This window comes from Ctenopharyngodon idella, chromosome 2 (genome assembly GCF_019924925.1).
Source record: "Ctenopharyngodon idella isolate HZGC_01 chromosome 2, HZGC01, whole genome shotgun sequence".
Lineage (NCBI taxonomy): Eukaryota > Metazoa > Chordata > Actinopteri > Cypriniformes > Xenocyprididae > Ctenopharyngodon > Ctenopharyngodon idella.
In genome coordinates, this window is record NC_067221.1 from 24,019,503 (window position 1) to 24,042,796 (window position 23,294).

At 40.0% G+C, this 23,294-nt stretch overlaps 1 protein-coding gene across 1 annotated transcript in view; it reads right to left on the reverse strand.

Annotated features, from left to right (window-relative positions):
* The window catches only part of tmtopsa (teleost multiple tissue opsin a), an 80,982-nt gene that overhangs the window by 5,409 nt on the left and 52,279 nt on the right, over window positions 1-23,294 (reverse strand). The window contains exon 3 of the mRNA XM_051878252.1: window positions 11,751-11,984. Within this exon, the coding sequence (XP_051734212.1) occupies window positions 11,751-11,984 (234 nt within the window). The remainder of the gene's footprint in view (window positions 1-11,750; window positions 11,985-23,294) is intronic.

The window sequence follows — 23,294 nt, forward strand, 5'->3', positions numbered from 1 at the left end:
CAAATATTAAACATTTCTAATATGCATACTGTATATATCAGTATTAAAATTAATTCTGTTCTTCGTTGGTTTGATACTGAAGACAGTAATTCAACAGTTAGTGAAAACTGTGAAAATTGATTACTCAAGTCCATCTATACATGCGGTGGATCAAGTTTCGCATCTAACAAATGTTCAAGTCGCAATCATCAAATGCTATGGGAGAAAACACAGGGCCAGACTCACCGGATATGTTCTGTTCCCGTATTCTCTGATGGACGTTGCTGGCCAAGAAATGTTACTTGTATCTGTACAGCATTTTTAGTCTTCAACTCGCCTCAACTCACAGTTTCCATAGTTACGGGCTGGGAGGAATTGAAGACTGAAAATGACATACAGGAGAATCTTTCTTCGTCGACTGGAGTGTGATGAATATCCGGAAACATCACTCAATCCTTCAGTTGGATGGATTTGTACCAATCAGAATTTGTATGACATGGAAATCTGTGCATGACTAACTCTTCATGCAAAATATATATAAAAAGGTTTATATCCATCTTTGTGGTTTATTTCAAATGCAGATTATTCCAAAATGGATGTCTGCATCTTCAGTGAGCTTCTGAAAAACAACTCTGTAAAAGCTTGTTCTCTCAAAAATTATTTCTGAATAATTATCTGCTATTTATTGTATTTATGCAACAGTTGGTTCCAGTGTAGAACTTCCACCAGACTTAGCCACTGAATTAAAGTTCATGTATTACACTCTCAGCTTCCAGATTCCCATATGTGGACTGTCTGCCCGCTGTGAAGTCGCAAAATGATTGACAGACAGAAAGCTTCTCAATAGCCTTTTGACTGGCTAAACCCAGTTAAATCACAAAAGTTTAAAATTAAACAAATAACTGTAAAATAAACAATCAAAAAATCAAAATAAATATTTTAGTTCTTTACCTGTATGTGACTATCGACCATTAACCGATATCAGAGACCCATGAACATGCGAATGTGCTGTTAAATTGTTGAAATATTAACTTCAAGTAGGCTTAATATTTTAGGTCAAAGGGGTTTAGCTGACATAAAAGTTTGGGAATCCCTAGGCTGATAAAGAATCTGACCATGGCCTTGCAGACATGTTTTAGTTTACTTGGTTAGTCAGTCTGACATTGTTATGAATTATTAGGAGGCAGCACACTCAAGCTCTCTCATATTACTCCATGTTTTCGGCTCATTTTCAGTCAGTATCGGTCATTTAAGACTTGAGACTCGCTCTGACCATACCATTAAATTATATGAGTTAACTGCTGCAATCAGATGTCAAATTCACAACATTCAACCATTCAATATGACTTCGAAAAAAAAAAAAAAAAAAAACAGCCCAAAAGAATTATATGTTTACAAATCAGACATCACTATGGGAGATATTGATTTTCTTCACATCAAATTCATGAGTTCGCCCGCCCATTCAGCTTTGACTGTTTATAGTAAAACGAACTTGGCTTGCTGTCCTCGGCTTGAGATCCGAGTTGTCTTTTATTTTGTAACTTTGCATTAGTCATGTTTCTTGTTTGCCATGTTATTCCTTTGCTCCTCTTGTTTGTGTGCTCCATGTGCTCCCCTGTCTATAGGCTTGTTCGAGATGCATTGGTGCTGCGCTGACCGATCGGCGTATGACATCAAAGTACCGCGAGACCGTTTGGAGAGCATATGACTCCTTATGCTTTTGAATTGCTCTAACGGTACTTTGATGTCATACGCCAATCGGTCTGTGCAGCACCGATGCATCTCGAACAAGCCTTATTTGTCATGTTCTCATTGGTTGTTTTGGTCATGTGATTCTCAGTTCTGTTTTGTGATTGGATTTCTGTCCTGATTGCTCACAGTTGTGTCTTTTTAGTCATTAGTCCTTGTGTATAAATAGCCCTCAGCCCTCGTGTAACCCTGCTGTTGGTGAGTTGAAGTTTGTGGGGGTGTTTTTGTCATATTTATCGTCAAGCCAAATCAAGCCACTTCTTTGTTTACTTTTTAATTTGTTTATGTTTTTGTTAATAAACTGCACTTGGGTTCACCAAACTTTCCATCAGTGGACTGGCTTACACTAATCTATCAGAATATGCAATTCTTCAGATAAAAGCTGTACAACAAATCAGGTCAGAAGTTCTGATATGATATTGCATCTGACAAGGGTGACTGAACCGTCTTTGAGAGATCTGTCTCAATGACAGACATGACTTTACATGCTTCTCTGCAGTTTCTTTGTTGTCTGTGCTTTTGGTCCATCTGTATGCAACTGGGATGACATCTTTTCTGAACTATTCTGAAGTTTGCTCAACTTGGATTAAAGCAGCTTGCAGTAGATCTGTTCCTTCTAAATAGATATAGACACAGCCAAAGCCTGAGCACTGTGTCCACACCGGAGGAACCATGCTGACAGTGTTGCATTATCATTTATTTCAATAATGTGAAAACAGCACAATCAGTTGTTGGACGAAGCATATTAAAACAATGAGGTAATTAATCAAGCAGGATGAATGCTGTGTCCTTTTTTCCTCAGTCATTGAAAGACTATAAAGAAGTGAGAGCAGGATGCTTAGAGCTGGACACAAAATTAATTAACCTCAGCTGAACAAAATGCACTGATATAGTGTCTAAACATAAGTCGAGACAGCAATTTCTGAATTTCCGCTGGATCACCATTTCAACAAGCATAAAAGGATGGTTTTGGGATCTTGCTGATTCATAATCACAGTGACACTGCACAGAGACTGGATCAAAGATAAATGACAGTCAGCATATTCTAACTGTTACATTCAGGAAAGTGATAACAGTATGTTTTGAAGGGTGTAGAGGGTGTTATAGGGTGTTTTGGATGGCTGCTAAAGAATTGCTAGGAGGTTGCTAGGGTATTCTAGGTAATCGGTTGGTGACTTCAAGTCAAAAGTGCCCACCCCAAGACCTATAGGACATCAGCATAGCTAGAACCTTTTTAGGGGACATGTAGCACCCCTGTTGTGTATTTATTAATTAAGCAAATTTTTCATTCCTCATCTTTCAGCTGAACACTTTCCATTCTAGTTTAAATCAGCAAGGTTAAACTATGCTAAATCAGTCAAAGTCTAGACACAATAATAAGTGCCTAGAAATTAAAATCTGAATTAAATAGATGCAAAAAAGATGCAAACCTAAAAAGGACAGAATGCTCAAGCACACCTGTTTTTTCTCGTCATATTTGCGATATTGCCCTTTACAGTTCAGTACAGGCATCAGAACTGCATCTTCTTGCCCAGCACACAGCATTGTTTTGAATGTTTGGTAAGTTCTGTAGCAAAATATACATCATAAAAGCTATTTTTTTTTTTTTTTATCTTTAGGTTCGGTCTTATTTTGAACCAAGAGAACCAAACTACAAGAATGAACACACCCTTAATAGTTACATTAACACTGTTCATATTTGGTAGTGTTGTAGTCAAGACCACCTAATCCAAGACCAAGTCAAGACTAAGACCAATATGTGTTGAGACCAGAACAGGCCTGAGAAATGACTTATTTTTAATCAATAAATATAATTAGAATAAGACACTATATAGATCTGTTACAAATCAAATGAAATCATTAACTACAACACCTGCCTTTGCACTGCAGAGGTGGTACAGAAGATGCATCTGAATTGGTAAATTACAAATGCATAAATAATGTTGAGAATAATGTTTTTTAAAAAGTTAAATGTTTGTATAAAAGCAATATCATGTTTACAGTCGTGCTCAAATTTGTGAAAAGAGCTCTTTTGCTCTTGTAATATTGCTTAATTATACCACTTGCAATATAAAAATCCAGATCTCATACTTTACTAATAAAGTACATTTTTGCAAAAAAATATCTTGAATTTTGTAAACATTTGTATTAATTTTGGTGACATTTTTGACACAATCCCCCGTTCATTTCTGAACCAGCACAGTAAATAAATCAAATTAGAAATATGTTATTGATTGCATCTGAAGCAGTAAGTTTGACATCTAATCACATTAATTATGTAAATAATTAAATCAGACAATGCACCGGCAATTTAGTAATATCCCAGCAGTTGTGGTCTTGACTGGTCTTGAAGCTCTTGAATATCCCGAGTCCTCTTAGTCTGAGACCGAGACCAGACCGAGTGCAAATGTGGTCGAGACCAAGAAAAGACCAAGACCTTCAAAAAATGGTCTTAAGACCAGTCTCAAGACCAAGAATGATCTCGAGAACTACAACACTAGTATTTGGGATTGACAATCACTTTTACTGTACTTTCAGTGAGTCTTGAAATGTTTCATTCATACAGCAGCTCACAATAGCATCTTGAATATGGAGTCAAACCCATATTCTATCCATCACCTGTAACCACAGTGACAGTGACTAAAGTAAAGTAATAGCAAAAATGGTGACGTCCATAAAACTGGAAAGTCTTATCACATTTAACACAACAAGATTTCAGTCAAGGCGCAGGTTCATCCATCAAATCTTAATTAACTGACAGCAGCTTGACAGAGCACTTGAGTTGTGTACAGACCACAAAACTGACAAGTAGTTGTGTAGACAACTACCAGGGCTGCGTTTCCCGAAATTGTTGCTTGCCAACTATGGTCGCAAAGTTCCATTAATTTCTAACATGTTCAATTACTTATTGTTTCTCAAAACTATAGTCCCAACAAACATTTGCAAACAGCAACAAACGTGTGGTTAGAAGCATAGTTTCTTGTTATTTTGACATGCGTGCATGAACGGTCATGTGCGGTCATGTGACATGCGTTTTTGTTCGTGTTATATAGACGGAGATCGTTTCTGAAACGCTGTGGAAATGCCAGTGTAGACGAGGATCGTTTTCATTTTAAAACGGCGTTTTAAAATGAAAACAATCCTCATCTAGACTGGCACTAGTGTAAACGGGGCATTAGAGGGAGGGTGTACTAGTGTTCCATTCTGTATCAACATGGAATGTGTAAATGCATGTTGTGCTCTTTGGTTCATATACAACACTAGGCAGGAGAAATGACAAGCTCCATCAATCAAACCAGAGTTTGGTGCCTAGAGTGAAACATATCTGGGATTTAGAGGAAGTTAAGCATGTCTCTGACATGGTTTTTCAGACTGCAGAGCTGACAGACTGTTTATGACCTTTGCATGGCATTCCATCTTACTGCAGTGAGACTTGCTTTTCTGCATTGAGACAACCCAGTGGTGTACTCCACAAGAGGAAAAAACATACTTGCCCTAAAAACCATCTCTCAGAGCCAAACAGAGTCAACTTTATCGAGTTAGACGAGTGTTAATGTAGTCTACCTTCTCCTCAGTTGGCAGAAGCTTGAACTGCCTGCATAAATAGTAGGTCCCTAAATACATGTGGAAGGGAACCCTGTTCATCAGTGCCACATGGCACAACTGACACTTTGACGGATGGTGCAAAAAGCACAATGAATTGGATTGTTTCACATGAGAGTAGGCCAGTAAACCAGTCGCATCACTTTTATCAAACTGACAGTGTAGATGGATTGGACCATAACATCCCTGGCACCCACTTTCTGGAGACCCGGAAAACGTCAATGAATTGCTCAGCACACTCAGCTTTGAAGGAGATACTTTCTGTTCATGCCGGTAAGAAAAAATCTGGAGAATCAGTCAGTTTTGAGCAAGCCCACACAGGATGGGTACACACAAAAAAAAAAGATTCTACAAGGATTTTAATCTTCAGTGTGCTACACATGGTTGTCCAGCAATCATAATTGAACTGAGAATGCCTTTTTCCTGAATTAAGCTAGCAAATGGGATTCAGAATTGTAAGCTGAAGTAGATAAGTAGAATTAAATTAGAATGAAATTAAAAGAAATTGAAATTGAAGCTTTTAATAACATAGTTTATTGTTAATGGGTGTATGGTGACAGAAATTCACTGAGCTCCTGACTGCACTGGAAACCACGTCCCCTCATACGGAAACTGTCCATGTAAGCCAAAATACAACAATATACATTTCTGGGGCCCAGAATCCCCTGCACACACTACGTTGAGTATTTCTATGAAAAGGAAATGATCCTAACCCAAGTTACATTTTTTTTTTTTTACAATCACTTTGGCACTAATTTTAGAATCTTGATGTAATTTTTCAAAAATCTAGGAAAGAAAACTTTAAATGGTCATCACTTGTAACACAGGCTGTCCAATATTCAAACCAATGCATTATGCATTAAGAAACTTTGCACTTGCAGAATCTTTAGTTTAAATAACTAATTTAACAAACTAATTTCAGTACTTTAACCTTGTAATTTGTACAGTTATTGAATTTTGTAGTACAAAACATAATACATATTTCATTATAGTGCTACAAGTAAATACATCATTAAAAAAAAAAATTAAAAAAGAGAGTAGTAGAGAGAATACTATAGGCACAGTGGAATCAAAGAAACTGAAATAAAATAAATCTAATAAAATTCTAAACATTTACTGTATTGATAAAATGCAGTCAAATCATAATAGGTTTCTTTGAAAAGCAATTAACCACAAAAAAGAAAAACAAAATACAGAAAAAATGTCTTTGGTTGCATACGCAACCCTGTTCCCTGAGAAGGGGAATGTGATGCTGCATCTGATAATGACACTATGGGGGAACACTCTCAGCGTAACCGGTGTCTGAATATATGTAACAAACATGGCAATTTATTCGTCAATGACAGTCCATGACATCACAAGTGGAGTGCCCATGAGTATAAGTTTTTAATGTAAAAAGGAATCCTGTCACACTATTTATATTTCATTTTTTATTTGTTTATATTTTCACTTTTTATATTTGTTTGTTTATATTTTATACTAAATTATATACAAATATGTACAGTATATGTAAATGGGTAACACTTTAGAATAACTCACGCTATGAAGCATTAGTTAAGCATTAGTAAATAGTTAATTCATCATTTATAAAGCATTAATAGACATTAGTAAGCAGTTTATAAATACACCTATAAATGATAAGGGCTTCACAATTGAGAAGATGTTAAAGGATGTTGGAGCAAACCTGATAATTCCACCTTTCAAACGAACATCCCAGCTGACTAAGGAAGACGCACTGAACACCCAGGCCATTGCCAGGCTGAGAGTCCGTGTAGAGAGGGGGATTCGCAGAGTAAAACAATACCACATCTGGGATACTGCTGTACCCCTTACCCTGGTCGGAACTGTCAATCAAATTTGAGCTAATTGTTGTGTAATGGCAAATTATCAAGGACCACTGTCAGTGAATGAGTGAGTCAAAGTGCTTAATTATTGTTGTTCTTTAATATCTCCACATTTTTTTGATCAAATACACTTACATACATTTACAGGTAACACTTTATAATAACTGCACACTATGAAGCATTAGTTAAGCATTAGTAAACAGTCAATTTATCATTTATAAAGCATTAATAGACGTATAAAACCTGAAGTCTTCATCTGTTCTGCAAAAGAATCTGTTGATGGCAAGAGGATGCTGGGAAAGGTGCTGTACTTGTGCTTTCAGCTCACGGATCTTGCTCTCAGATGATACCTTCAGCTGCACAGTCTCTTTCTTTAGCTCTTCAATTCTTGCATTAGCTTCATCAAGTGCACCTTCATGAGAAAAAAAAAAAAAAAAAAAAACACACACACAGTTAACAACAGAAAATGCATACTCTAAAAATAAGCTAAGAATAAATATACATCTTTAAAGATACAATTTTATAAAGATGCTTTAACATTAATAATGGGTGTTAAATCATGATATTATTAACCTATTACTAAAACATTTATATACCAAAGCAACTTTTTATGCAACTTTTCAACAACAATATGCTATGAGATAAATGTATAGGCAAAGTTCGACAATTAGTAAATTATCACTAAACTTTTGCCATGAAAACACTCTGTTTGTATAATAAATGTATTTTTAGACATTCTAACATGTTTTTTTTTTTTTTTTTTTTTTTTTTTCCTACTCCGTTTTCTTTTTCCATTATAGACATGGAAATTACTCAAATCAAATTCCATACTTTTCCAAACTGAGGCACATGACACATGAAAACTGGGGGTACAGTTAACAGATTTATGAGTATTACTAGGTTAAACTAATAATGTACCTGGTGGGGGGTGACTCTCGTAGTCATGGTCATGGAAACCGGTCGATGATGACATTGCAGGATGTGAAGGAGTAGCGAGATCAATGTCTTGCTCCATCCGACGTCTAGCTCTCTCAAACACACACACTCGTTTCGGTTGTGATGTATAGTCATTCCACTGAAACCTTGAAGGTACGGCTCCGATTTCAAGGCGTTTCACAATTCCACCAGTGAGTGACTGCTTAAAGTCCTCTTCTTCAAGCGGTGGCAGTGGCAGTGGCTATTGCTGTTCTTCACCGCCGCCGCCATTGTTTACCCAACTATGACGACTTCGGTTCTCGAACGCGGAAGTGTGAAAAGGGTCTATAAAGTTATAACTGTCAACACATTGGAAAAGCCCTTTAGGGAGTAGCTGATCAAAGGGAGTAATTCAACTATGACATTTGATCTACTACTATGTTCAAGGGGGAGAATATAACCTTGATTTCATCAGAAGGAATGCAAATATGAGAATGGCATAAAATAAAAGCCAAAAACTCTTGCCATTGCAACTCAACCCCTAAGGGAAACTGCTTAAGCTCTACTTAATTACCCTAGAGTCATAGGGGAGAGCGCTCAACCCTACTTGAGCAAAGTTCTTCAGGAACCTCAAGGAGACTTCATGCACTCATCTTATATATAGATTATAGAGTGCTACCATAACAATAAGGGAGGCCAGCAGACAAATTGCCTCTACTTGCCAGGTTCTCCAAACATGGATCAATTAAAGACTTTGCATGATACCCAGCCATAGGGGAGCATATCTTACTTTAAAAAGAATTTTGTGAGTACCTATCACAATTCCATTCATCCTGTTCTACCCTAAGGGGTACCTTAAGATCAGTTTAAGAAAGGGAGCATGAAAAGTGCTAAAGACCTTAGTAATTAGCCCTTCAGGATACAACCTTCATTATTGCTGCCTCTCCAATGAAAGCAGGGCATAATGCAGTGTGCCCAGTAGTCAAGCACCCATTCAAAGGGGATCAATATCCCTGCTTTAAGACCCAACAAAAGTTGGGGAGGAAGGTAAACAAAACAAAGGGTGTTTATCAGTTGCCCAACATAGTTGTCTGACTCTAATCCGAAGGGAGCCGCAGGGGAGCTCAGGTCCTACTTAAAGACCCCAATGTCATTGGGGGAAAGCAGCTCATACCGTGTCTTGAGAAAACACATTATAGTTAGCGAATCGTCTTTTGTAGAGCACCCATCCAAAGTGGAGTGATACCACTACTTCAAGACCAAACAATAGTTGAGAAGGGAAGTCAATGAAGCCAAGGGAGTATTGTTAGTACCCATCATAATTCCGTCCACTCTTCCACTTCTCACTGCGTTCTGAAGTGGTTGTACCTCAACAGAGCAGCAAAAGTGTGAAGGGGTTCCATCATCTCACCGTGGCTACTCCTTCAGTAAGCTGCTGCCTCAGCAGTTTACTGCTAACACCTCCAGAATATGGAGGTAGAGCAACCGAAAGTGAGGGGGTTGCATCATCTCACCATGACCAGCCCTTATAAAAACTGATGTCTCACAGCAGTTTCTCACGCCTCAGCAGTTCTCTACTAACACCTCCAGTCAAACCAGAAGGAGGTCAAACCAAAAGTGAAAGAGTCACATCATCTCACCACGACTGCTCCTTCTAAAAACAGTTGTCCCTCAGCAATTACCAGCTGCTGATTTCTAATGCTAAACACTTCTGCTAAAAAGTGGTCATCAGAAAGTGAAGGGTTCACATCAACTCACCGTGACCAATCCTTCAACTATGCTGAAACAATAAAGAGAGGATCACATTCCATCTTTAATTTATCTACACAACCGCACCCTCAAATGCAGGGTGTAAGCAATAAGAAGAGTTCTCCTCGAGAAGCAAGCAGACTCACTAAATCCGCTTTAATCTCCAAGATGGAGAGGGAAACAGAGCTGTATTTATATCACTCTGTCTGCCTCTTGCCACCTCTTCATAGAAGAATATCGCAGGACCATGACATCAGGCTCAACCTTAGCGTAAGCTGGAGGGGGAGCCGAGTGAGAGAGAAAAATGTGTTTCTTCTATCTCTGCTAATATTACTCCAACCCTCACAGACCCCCAGATAGGGATATATCTCCTGAAAGCTGGTAACTGAGACCTCTTCACTATAGACTTCTCTATGACCACCTCACATTAGAGCATCAAGTAGAAAGTTTTTCTCCTTCTCCTTATCACAGATGCCTCTCCATGGCAACTATAGCAAAAATTGAATATCTGATTACGCAGCTTTTTTATGTCAGGAGATAATACCACTCAATAGGTAGGCCTGGTATCCCCGCAGCTCAGGGGATTGAGGAACAGGAACATCACCCTCTGTTTTTACTTTCAATGCTAGGTAGATTCCATGGTGTGCAGGGCCCCACAGGAATGTCTCACCACCGCATATGCCTTGCCATGAGCCACAAGGTGGTAAAGAAGAGGAGGTGGACTAATCTGCCTTGGCCTTACCAACCAGTAACCCCACAATCGAAGCTGCTGCGCTGTTCCAGCAGACACGTGATATGAACCACGAGGTGCAAACACTTGACTTTCATCTGTTTTTTCTTTTTTTTTTTAGGAAAAGAAGCGAGAGGGAAGCTCTTTAACAGGGACTTACAACAGCGAGTGCATTCAGCTCCCTCGAGAGCCGAATGAACTCGCTCTCCATTGGCAAGGCAGAGTTCTCTCGCAAACAACTCATCAACCGGGGCATCCTTGCATATTACTGCTCACATAGCCTCTCCACATGTGAATTGTTTGCTACATGGGAGACACTATACGAGCTGCAGATACAGATTCCTCTATGATCTCGACACCTCATTGTGGAGATCTAGGAGAAATAAAAGGCTCACAGCAGATTATAAATTGCACCCGTCTCAACTCTCTCTCCATTTCTAATTCTTCAGAACTAGACACGCCACCGTAATATGCTCCCAGCCAGGTCAGAAGCGGCTTCCTGAACCGACATGAGATCAATGGTTTTTAATAACGCAAATGCTGAATTCTATCCCTTGAAAGAGAATCAAGCAAGAACAAAAGCTCTTACTGCGAATGCATCACAATGAGTGCATCCAGCTCCCACAGATTCTAGTCTTAAACATGCATACAAAGAAAGCAGCTCCTAAAGACACAAAATCTGATGCCGTGTCTTGCAGCCACCCTCTTATACTCACGGACACTCTGCTTGTGACATCATGAACTGCTGTCAGCCAATCAATTGACGTGTTTGTTACACATATATTCAGACAATAGTCATGCTGAGGGCGTTCCCCCATAGTGTCATTATCAGAAGCAGCACTGAAGTTCCACTCCAAAAATTGGAACTTTGCCTGGCTTACTGTAAAATGCAAAACTTGCATTACTTAAAATATATCAGTTCTGTGAACTCGAAAGAAATAGAAAGTTCTAAATACTCATAACAGTTAATTTAACTGAACTAATTTGATAAATTTAAATTTGTCCTACTCAAAACAATTAAGTATTTTGACCATTAGGGTTTACAGTGTAGACAGAATGCCTGAAGCTACTGTGAATTTATTTCAACAGTCATTTCAATTCAAATTCACACTTACAAATTCAAAAATACTTAAGTTCTGATATTTGCCCAACCTTGGGGTTACATCTTTATTTATGCTTACCTGTTTATTCATGAAGATGTAGATGACAGGATTAATGACAGTGCTGGACTTCGCTAAGATGGAGGGCACTACGCTTGCCTCCACAGTCACCAGTCCTGGGGCTCCAAAAGTGGCCAGCAGAGCCATGATCCCATAGGGCAGCCAGCAGAGCAGATAGAAGATCACCATGGTGATTACCATTAGAAGAACCCGGTGCTCTCGTTTGCGGCTCATAGGTGTGTTTACACTGCTGACCTTCATAAAGAGATTGATCATCAGTAACATTGTTAATTAATAGGAATATCTGTAAAGTAGATCTTAAATTATTCACAGTATAACAGTATATTAGGTATATTATAACTGTTTATTAGGCCACTAATTGTTATTATAACAGTGAATATCAAAATACTAGTATATACTATTTTTTTTCTTAAGTCATCAAAATCTGGTATGGCAGCAATTCATTGTGGCTGAAAATCATCTGTTGAGCTAATTAGTCATGGTCAAGTGGTTAGAAGATGGATATTAAGTTCATTAGCGCTTCTCTGTAAAGACTAGAATACCGCTGACTAACAAATCTTCCTTTCTACTGAATTGCCCCAGGAGGATCAATAAAGTATTAATCAAGAGCAAATCAGTATCCTCCCATGAAACTGCTCAACAACTGTAGATGGAATACTAAAGTTTCAGGCACAGATTCATCACTTATAATAAATTGCTGCAGGAATGACATATTTTTGTAGGCCAAAAGCTGGTTAAATGCCTGATGTAAGGTCTGTGGTTAACACAAGCTCAAGATATTTTATTCTACAACATAAAATACACCCGTAATACTCCTTGTGATTTTTTTTTTTTTTTTTTTAAAGTTTGTCTTAAAAAAAACATTTAAACTTTCATTTGTCTTAAAAAAGGTGATTGCTAACAATTGCCTAAATAGGACTACAGAGGTTGTTGGGGACATTAAACATCATCAGCCAAACAGGTAAACTTATCTACTCACTAGTCCACTTTTACATTGTGTTTATAATCAGGCACTTGCAAAGTATTCTAATGCAAAATTTCAAGGGAAATGGTTTTAAATATGGTCTAAAAGAGTTGTTGGAAACCCAAAGGGTTAGTTCACCCAAAAATTAAAATTTTCCCATAATTTACTCACCCTCAAGCCAAAGGTGTATACTTTGTGTAAGACCTTCTTCTTTCAGTCAAACACAATTTGTGTTATATTAAAAATATATTCTGGCTCTTCCAAGCTTTATTATGGGAGTGAATAGTAACCAAGATTTTGAAGCCCAAAAAGCACATCCATCCATTATAGAAGTATTTATAATATTTTATTTTAAAATATTTTATTTATTATTTTGAGTTCTCACATTAATCAACTTTTTTTGGTGATTTAGAACAAAAGGAAAGGAAGGAGGAAGGCTGGAAGGTGGACAGACAGATGTGTGAATGGATGGAAGGCTAATTAGCCATGAAGACAATTTTTCTGTGGTTCACCACTGTTAAAAAGTAATTGTGTGCACCATAGTTTAGGTCATGTATTGATCATTTCGTGAAAATTACCAACCCATATATGCTAATGGGGAGACAGTAAAAGAGATTTCAAATGGGCATGTCATGTATATGATGTGTCAAATGTGCCAGCTGATCTTCCCTCATCATGTCACCCCCACCATTGTCAGTTTACACGAAGAAGAGCTACTTATATTTAACAATTGTGATGGTGATCCACCAATTCTTGTTTTGTCCATCCTATCGCTGTCCCAGATCCAGATGTACAATGGGAGTGGATGATTAAGGGAAGGGGTATGACTTCACATTTTTACTGGCAGCATGTGATAAGATGCACCTACAGTACATAAATATAAAACTATGACTTGGTGTCACTCACAAACAGACAATTTTGGTAAGCGACAGTGAATAGTAGCGGAAGAATCCGGACCCAGATCTCTTTCTATGTACTTTTGTACTTGGTGTTGTTTGATAAACATTATAATGGATAAAAACTGAATGGTTGATTGAAATCATGTGAATGTGGCTTGCCTTTGCAGTTTCTTTGTGCCACCTAATGTCAGAGAGTGAAGTTGCATTTTCATTCTGCCTGCCTTCTTTGTTTGCCTGAACAGACAAATGACTTGTGAATATCTGATATTAGTTTCGTGCTGAATATTTGAGTTGGTGTGAACAGGCCTTGAGGCATGTCTGCACTGATCCCGTTGTATGTATTCACTCCCTGCCATACTACAGTATGTGACCTTTTGAGCCAGAGGTCTCTGTCAGTCAGTCAGCATGCTGAGGTGTCATATGTACATGTTTTTCCTTTCTGTTTTTCCTTTCAAAGCTCTTTTGTTTTAAAATTTTGAAACCTGTTTTCTGCATCATCTACTATATAGTAATGTATTTTTTTTTTCTATAGAAATGATAGTGTCAGCGTAAGTTCTACCAGGAAGACTCTAATGCCACGCCATTCATTCATAATAATAGGTCTGGCCAATCACTGCTTGACACCTAAGCACCTTTTCCAGGAGCTCTTTGCTTCTACCTCCAATTAAATTGCTAACAGTGATTGTATGTTAATCGCCTAAATTATTACATTATTAGCTAACTGCAGTCTCCAAATTGTACTGTTGATATGCATTCTCTGTAAAGCTGCTTTGAAACGATATGTATCGTGAAAAGCGCTATACAAATAAATGTGAATTGAATTGAATTGAATTGGTTCTGTGCAGATTTTGCTCATCTCAAACAAGCCTATTCTGATTGTTCAATGCTATCGCCGCAACAGACACAAGTTTCTAATGAGAGCAAAATCAAATTTCAGAAGCATGCAGGTCATCTCTTCTGGGATTTCTTCTTTTGTTTTCGAATTTTGTTTCAGCAATCACTTTCATTGAGGACTCTCCGGGCCTACGGCTACCAATCTTCATCAGCTTTCTGGCGTCATCACTACATCAGCCATTTCATCTCAGTGATACGTATTTTCATTGTTCTATACACTTTTGTTGTCGATTGGGTGTAGATTTTCACTGTTTTGCTCTTTTCACATAAATCAATGTCAATTTTATGTCATAAGCAGGGCTGTTCAGTGCAGTCGCACGCATTCATATAAGACTTGTTTGTGTGAAGTGAGCTCTTGTTGTTGCTTGTTCGTGTTGTAACCTATAGTGCATTGCAAATGATCCACATGACACAGGTTACAGCATTAATGATTGTATTTTGTTTTTAGAAGAGCACAAAGAATGGTGCAGCAAATTTTCCTCTTTTCTTCCCACGAATGCAAGGCTCGGGGAAACCCCAAACATGGGTTTTAAAACAACACCCAGACCATTACATTGTGTAAAGTTAATCTGGGGCTGCATGATTAACTGAAGTTAAGCTGGAATCACAAATTGGTGTAACGAATTACAGGTATTTAATTAATTAGCTCAAATTATGGGTGAAATATATATAATTAAACCATAACGCGTTATGATTAATTATAATATAAATCGACCAAAAAGGGAATTATGCACATATATTGTGAATTAATTACAACGGATTATAATTAATTACATATATTGTTCAGGATTAGTTCTAATTTAATAGTTGATTTAGAAAGACTGGTCTAGTTTGTCCAGCAAACTATCAGCTTCCTTATTGACTATTATAAAAGAGAGTTATTCCTCTGGCCACAAAGAATAATTTCCTATTCTAGCATTAAAGCGTAAAGCAGTTTGCAAAATCGGAACGTAGAAGTGACTTGATTTTCTGAATGAGCAACAGAAACAATAGAGCATGAATATAATGTATTTAATAGATACGAACTACGAATATATGACTAAAAATACAACAAACGAACATACATAGAATAAAACGAAAGTAAAGTCAAGAAAACAGAGATGATCAAAGAAATGGCAAAATTACAAACAGTTAAAACCTTTGAGAGCCAGCAAGGAAACTCAACTTACACGTGGAGCTTAAAACGCTTCGAAAAGAATGGTTCTATACTTGCATAGGTTCAGGTGCTGTGGTTGCTTTGTCTTTCTGCAGGAGTTCCAGTTCGTGCGGCTGGAGCGATTGGTCCTTTTCCGAGAAAGGGTTCTTCGGCAGGATTTTCAAACAAGGTTTTAACTTAGGAGTAAGATAACCGGAAAATAAAGAAGAGAGAGTCCGTCTGAAGAGTGAGGGCTTCGGTTGACGGATGAAGAAGGCTTGACAAAAGAAAACTTGTTGCCACACAGAGAGACGCGTGTCGTTGTATTTTAAGGACAAACAAACCAGAACGCCTCCTTGGACGCGCCAGCCAATGGCAAGGGTGTAATTTTGGCGGGAAAACTTGCATAGTATATGACGTGTCAGATCTGAGTACATTTTCTTCGAAGTACTATTAAAAATAGAAAAATGTAATGTAACATACATTGTTAATTAGAACATTCAGAGAGGTTTACAACGAGACTAAACTTGCTAGGTGGCAAAGACATAAAGGGGGAGATACAGTTTATACTTGAATTTATCTTTTAGAATAAAACTAACACAACTACAGTCATAGCTAAGCTTATATACTAGGGATACATACATACAGCTTGAAAACAACAATGGGCAAACTTTGGCATAGTCATTTTTGAGGATAAATGTACATACAATGTCCATGCGTGTTTGTGTGTGTCTGTATGTGTGTGTGTGTGTGTGTGTGTTATGTGTATTGGGGTTGTGGCCGGTGTCTGTGTGACCACATGGTCCTTAGCCCCACCAGGGTGACTCTTTGAAGTCCCTGGAGCTGGTGAGAATATCTTCTGTTTTTCTTCAATGAGGTAACAAAGGTGCCAATGGGGCAATTGGTCCCGGACTTGCCGGAGCCGATTTGTGATTTACAGTGGGTACGGAAAGTATTCAGACCCCCTTAAATTTTTCACTCTTTGTTATATTGCAGCTATTTGCTAAAATCATTTAAGTTTATTTTGTTTCCTCATTAATGTACACACAGCACCCCATATTGACAGAAAAACACAGAATTGTTGACATTTTTGCAGATTTATTAAAAAAGAAAAACTGAAATATCACATGGTCCTAAGTATTCAGACCCTTTGCTGTGACACTCATATATTTAACTCAGGTGCTGTCCATTTCTTCTGATCATCCTTGAGATGGTTCTACACCTTCATTTGAGTCCAGCTGTGTTTGATTATACTGATTGGACTTGATTAGGAAAGCCACACACCTGTCTGTATAAGACCTTACAGCTCACAGTGCATGTCAGAGCAAATGAGAATCATGAGGTCAAAGGAACTGCCTGAAGAGCTCAGAGACAGAATTGTGGCAAGGCACAGATCTGGCCATGGTTACAAAAAAATTTCTGCTGCACTTAAGGTTCCTAAGAGCACAGTGGCCTCCATAATCCTTAAATGGAAGACGTTTGGGACGACCAGAACCCTTCCTAGAGCTGGCCGTCTGGCCAAACTGAGCTATCGGGGGAGAAGTGCTTTGGTGAGAGAGGTAAAGAAGAACCCAAAGATCACTGTGGCTGAGCTCCAGAGATGCAGTTGGGAGATGGGAGAAAGTTGTAGAAAGTCAACCATCACTGCAGCCCTCCACTAGTCGGGGCTTTATGGCAGAGTGGCCCGACGGAAGCCTCTCCTCAGTGCAAGACACATGAAAGCCCACATGGAAGGACTCCAAGATGGTGAGAAATAAGATTCTCTGGTCTGATGAGACCAAGATAGAACTTTTTGGCCTTAATTCTTAGCGGTATGTGTGGAGAAAACCAGGCACTGCTCATCACCTGTCCAACACAGTCCCAACAGTGAAGCATGGTGGTGGCAGCATCATGCTGTGGGGGTGTTTTTCAGCTGCAGGGACAGGACGACTGGTTGCAATCGAGGGAAAGGTGAATGCGGCCAAGTACAGGGATATCCTGGACGAAAACCTTCTCCAGAGTGCTCAGGACCTCAGACTGGGCCGAAGGTTTACCTTCCAACAAGACAATGACCCTAAGCACACAGCTAAAATAACGAAGGAGTGGCTTCACAACAACTCCGTGACTGTTCTTGAATGGCCCAGCCAGAGCCCTGACTTAAACCCAATTGAGCATCTCTGGAGAGACCTAAAAATGGACTGTCCACCAACGTTTACCATCCAACCTGACAGAACTGGAGAGGATCTGCAAGGAGGAATGGCAGAGGATCCCCAAATCCAGGTGTGAAAAACTTGTTGCATCTTTCCCAAAAAGACTCATGGCTGTATTAGATCAAAAGGGTGCTTCTACTAAATACTGAGCAAAGGGTCTGAATACTTAGGACCATGTGATATTTTTAATAAATCTGCAAAAATGTCAACAATTCTGTGTTTTTCAGTCAATATGGGGTGCTGTGTGTACATTAATGAGGAAAAAAAAATGAACTTAAATGATTTTAGCAAATGGCTGCAATATAACAAAGAGTGAAAAATTTAAGGGGGTCTGAATACTTTCCATACCCACTGCATATGCACAGTTCAGGAGGCTAAAAGCATTCTGAAGATTCTAAAGTTGGCTGGCAGTCCTGATCTTGTAGAGACGCTACATTGGCTCAGTGTTATGAAATCGCTATATTCTAATTAAATAAGTATATGCTCAGTGTGTTTTTGAAGTACAGCACTGACATCAGCGCACCTATAGGTTCGTATTAAATGCTGCTCAATTCACCATTGCAAGCGCTGTGAGTTTGTCACTTAATGTGCAATTGAAAGTAGAACAAACCAAACATCTTTTCAGGCCAAGTGTTTACAGGACTGTTGTCCAGCAGAAGAGAATATTCAATGACAAGACATGCTTTTGCTCAAACACATGCTTTATTCTCGAAAATACCCAATATGTCTGGCGGAGCACAAATAGATGTCCTTCAGTTAATATGTCTCTATCTGCGTTTTATTCTGCTACAGCATAATGTACATCAGATTTTCTAAGTGTGTGTACAGGAAACAGAGTCATTTTGTACAACAGTAGATATCCCACCAAGACATAATAGATGCAACAAGTATCAAAGCCGACAGGAGCACTAATTCATGTCCATACTCAACTCAACATTTAACATAAAGTCTGCATCCCAAACCGGACCTGAAATAGCTGCATGGAAAACATAACATTTTTTTTAAAATTGTGTATGGAGAAAAAAAAAGCGAGCAAAGAAAGCAAGAAAAGTGTGCTCCTTTTATAAACAAACGCTTCAGTTCAGCTAAACTTCTACACTTTAGCGAAAACAACTGTTATAGTCTGACCTTAATAGACTGCACTATAAATCTATTACATCATGTACACTTCGTTGGTCATATTGAGAGGATTCTTGAGCATGCAGAACTCAGGCCTTGTCCACACTAATACATTTTCGTTTGAAAAACGCATCTTTTTCTCTCTGTTCTGGCCTTCTGTCCACACTGAGACAGCATTTTTACAAAAAAAAGACACTTTTGAAAGCTCTCTCCAGGTTGCTAAATTTGAAAATGCCGTTTTCGCATTGTAGTGTGATTGTGAAAACATAGGTATTTGAAAACGATGATGCATGTTTAGTCATGTGACATACCGTTAGATATTCATGTTTATTGTGCCTGTTATGTGCTATTCACTTTCACACAAATGCTAAAATATGTTACTTTGCACACTCTTCATATCGCAGTCCTGCAAAAGATGACAGAAAATTCACTAGCATTTGCTGTCCTGTGGCAAAACATGAGAGCAGTTGCGTTTTAGACCAAACATGGTGACTAAGAGCGACCTGAACGCACCAGTCAATGGTGTTATTTTGCTAAAAAAAAAAAAAAAAATCCTGCCAAAGATTACCGTGAGACCTTTTTTATTGTTCTGTATGTATCATCTCATTGAGCTTTTATGAAGGTTTACGCATGCACAGTAAGGTGAATTTAGAGTTTTCTGATGTTTCATTAGGGCTTTTCACACTTGAAACCGTCTCGGGTTACTTGTGTAACCCTGGTTCCCTGAATAGGGAACGAGACGCTGCGTCGAGATGCATTGGGATCACCTCTGCGTGATTACGTCTTGAAGCACTTGTGAAATCGAACCAATGGCGGGACGTCAGAGGCGGGTGACGTCACGGACCAGGAAACTATAAAGCACACCTGAGAACAAAGAACACCAGCTTCTGATTGGCTGAAGCAAGACGCTTACAAGCATGCAGGGAGTATGGCAGGGCGATGCAGCACCTCGTTCCCTATTCAGGGAACCAGGGTTACACAAGTAACCCGAGACTGTCCCTTACATGGGAGCCCCTTTCCTATCCCAACTACGCCATAATGCCCAGTGCCTGTCTGTTATCACTAAGACGAGAGCACAGCGGACCCCAGAGTGGAGCCCAAATCAAGGTTGTAAAACCTAATAAAGGTATGCTGAGAGGACCACCCAGCCGCATCGCATATCTCATGGAGGGGAACCCCCGAGATCAAAGCCTTTGAGGCAGCCATACCCCTAGTAGAGTGAGCCCAGACAGCCAAGGGTGAAGGCTGTCTGGAGGACTCATAAGCAAGAGAGATGGCCTCGACTACCCACTTTCTCATTCTCCTGATCCGGATTAGTAAAAGGAGGAGGACAAAAGGCCTGCAGTACAATCGGTCCTGGGACGTTGGTGGGGACCTTGGGTATATAACCAGGTCTAGGATGAAGGAAAGCCCTGACCATACCAGGCGCAAATTCCAAACATGAGGGAGCAACCAAAAGTGCTTGAAGATCTCCAATTTTTTTGAGAGATGAAATTGCCAACAGGAAGATAGTTTTAAGAGTGAGGAATCTCTCAGACACCTTCTCTGATGGTTCGAAGGGAGCCTCAGCTAACCCTTCCAACACAATAAAAGCTGCTCTCAGCTGCTCTCAGGGTGAGGAGCTTCCCCTGGGCCCACAGGAGGATCCGATGGGCTAACTCGCACAACTGGCGAGACCTCAGACCCCCTGGTGGTTGATATAGGAGACCACCGACATGTTGTCCAAGCGGACCAACACGTGATGGCCCCTCAGGTCTGGAAGGAAGTATTTGAGAGCTTGAAATACTGTCATCATTTCCAGCCGATTTGTGCGCCAGGAAAGTAGATGGTCCTCCCAAAGACCCTGAGCTGAGCGACCACTCATGATCGCCCCCCAACCTGTGAGGGAAGCATCCCTCGTTAGCATTACGTGACAACAAGGAGCCCCCAACACAGGTCCTAGAGACAGGAACCAAGGCTTCTTCCACATGACTAAGGCACGAAGACATCGCCGCGTGACCTTGATCATGCGAAAAAGGATTTCCCCTCGGAGAAACCCCTTGGTCCTGAGCCACCACTGTAAGGGTCTAGATAGGGGTTTCCACCCCTATCTAGGGGTGGAAACCCCTAGATAGTTGGTAGTTTGAGCTGGAAGAAGCACACTCTTCTTGGCATTGAGTCTCAGCCCTAACCTTCTCATGTGAGACAGAACAACATCTCGATGTTGGACTGCCATAAGCTCGGACTGAGCTAAAATCAACCAATCGTTGATATAATTCAACACGCGAATGCCCTGGAGTCTCAGAGGAGCCAGAGGTGCATCTACGCATTTTGTGAAGGTGCGGGGTGAAAGAGCTAGGACGAAAGGAAGAACCCTGTATTGATAAGCTTCACCCCCGAAAGCAAATCTGAGGACCTCCTGTGCTGAGGATGGATGGATACATGAAAGGATACCCTCCATCCTTCTTTGGAACAGTGAAGTACCGGCTGTAAAACCCTGACAGCTTGCTGGGAGGAGAACCCCTTTCTATAGCTCCTTTTTGCAAGAGCGTCATAACTTCCTGTTCCAATACTAGAGACTGCTAGGGGTCCACCACTGTAGGGAGGACCCTGTTGAACTGGGGCGGGCGAGGCCCGAAATGAATTCTGTAACCCTTTTCTATTGTGAGCAGTACCCATTGAGAAATATTTGGAAGAAGTTTCCATTCTACCAGAAATTCTACTAAGGGAACCAGTCTCTTGAGACTGGCCTCTGGTGTTTTTTGAGCATTCGACTCGGTGCCCTGAAGCGGCAAACCGGCAGGGAACAACCGAATCCAATGTCGACCGGCCCTCCTCAGAGGGTCGATGGAGACTGCTGCGCCCTGAAGCACACAAGGTGGCAGGGTTGGCAGAATGGCCCCCTGAGGGCACAGAGGAGGGGCGGATACCATGTAGTGTGATAAAGGACCCTCTTCGGAGGGGGCTGCCCTCGAAGGTCCCACGCCACTGGCGTCAGGACCTCTTCGAAGCCTTCTTGGCGATAATGACAGTCCTCAGATCTGTCTTACCCCACGAAGCCCCCGCCTCTGACGTCCCGCCATTGGTTCGATTTCACAAGACGTAATCACGCAGAGGTGATCCCAATGCGTCTCGACACAGCTCGAAGTTTCCATTAAAAGAGAACTTGGGTCATTCTAAACCCATTTTCTAAACAAAATCCTGGGTTATCTTTATTCATGTTTCACACTGTTCATACTATACCCAGGGTTAACAGTTAATCCTGGGTATTCATAATCTACCGTTTCACACTGCACATTCCTAAACCCCGGGATAAAGTCCTTATCTGCATATTTGCGGTGTCAGTGACTGGCTAAACGCAGCACGTTTACATAAAGGCTCTAGCATTGTGGGCCCTCATATTACACATTGCAGACTGTAATATTAAGTTTTTTTTCTGAGTGAACTTTTCGAAGTATAAAGGTAAGAATGACGGTCTCTTCTTCACTCCAATTGTCACGTTTTCCAATCGCCGTTTGACATTTTCCTATCATACGCAGAAACGACTGTTTATACACTGCACGGTGTTTCCATCACTGCCCAAAGCGTGTCAATATGAGGCATGTGATTGGTTGTCGGTTGCTAAGCAACCAGTTGTAACATTCTAACACCACATTGTTTCACACTGTACAAGTTTGGCACTGCAATGCGGAGTTAATACTGCAAAAGCTGTGCTAATCCTGCTCCAGAGCAGGGTTTCACAACCCAGGGTAAAAAGCAGTGCTAACACTGCATCTAAATTACAAATGTGAAATGCTCCTTTACCAGGGGTTAAAAGCGGTGTTAAGAAAGACGATAACCCGGGGTTAAGTGCAGTGTGAAAAGCCCTAATTTGGATGAGAAACATTGGAAAATGCTTGAAAACGCTATTGTGGACGGAGAGCATTTTGAAACGAAAATGCCGTTTTCAAATCTATCTGGATTAATGTAGACGTATAGCCTAAGCCAGTGAACAAGCGCTGAGCTGTTCTGATCTTGATTGAGTGTATTCTGCACTACTGTAAAACGCCTCCGATTGGCCATTGCATTCATGCTCTCAACAGCCATGTCCGTGATCAGCTATGCTCATCACTGCAAAGCGCATTTTAAATACAAACCTTCAACACTCTTCAGAGCGTAAACACAAATATGAAAAGGAACATTTGAAAGCAGCTGCTTCTCAGCCAGTACCGAAAATAGCATTGGCTACATGACCCACAGTCTGCCCGTTCATATTGACTCCCATCCCGCACTGCAAATGACAAAGATTCACAGTCACTGTGATTCACATTCGTAACAGCGCACTACACATTGAACATCAGCGTTACTCTGCGCTCAGTACTCTGC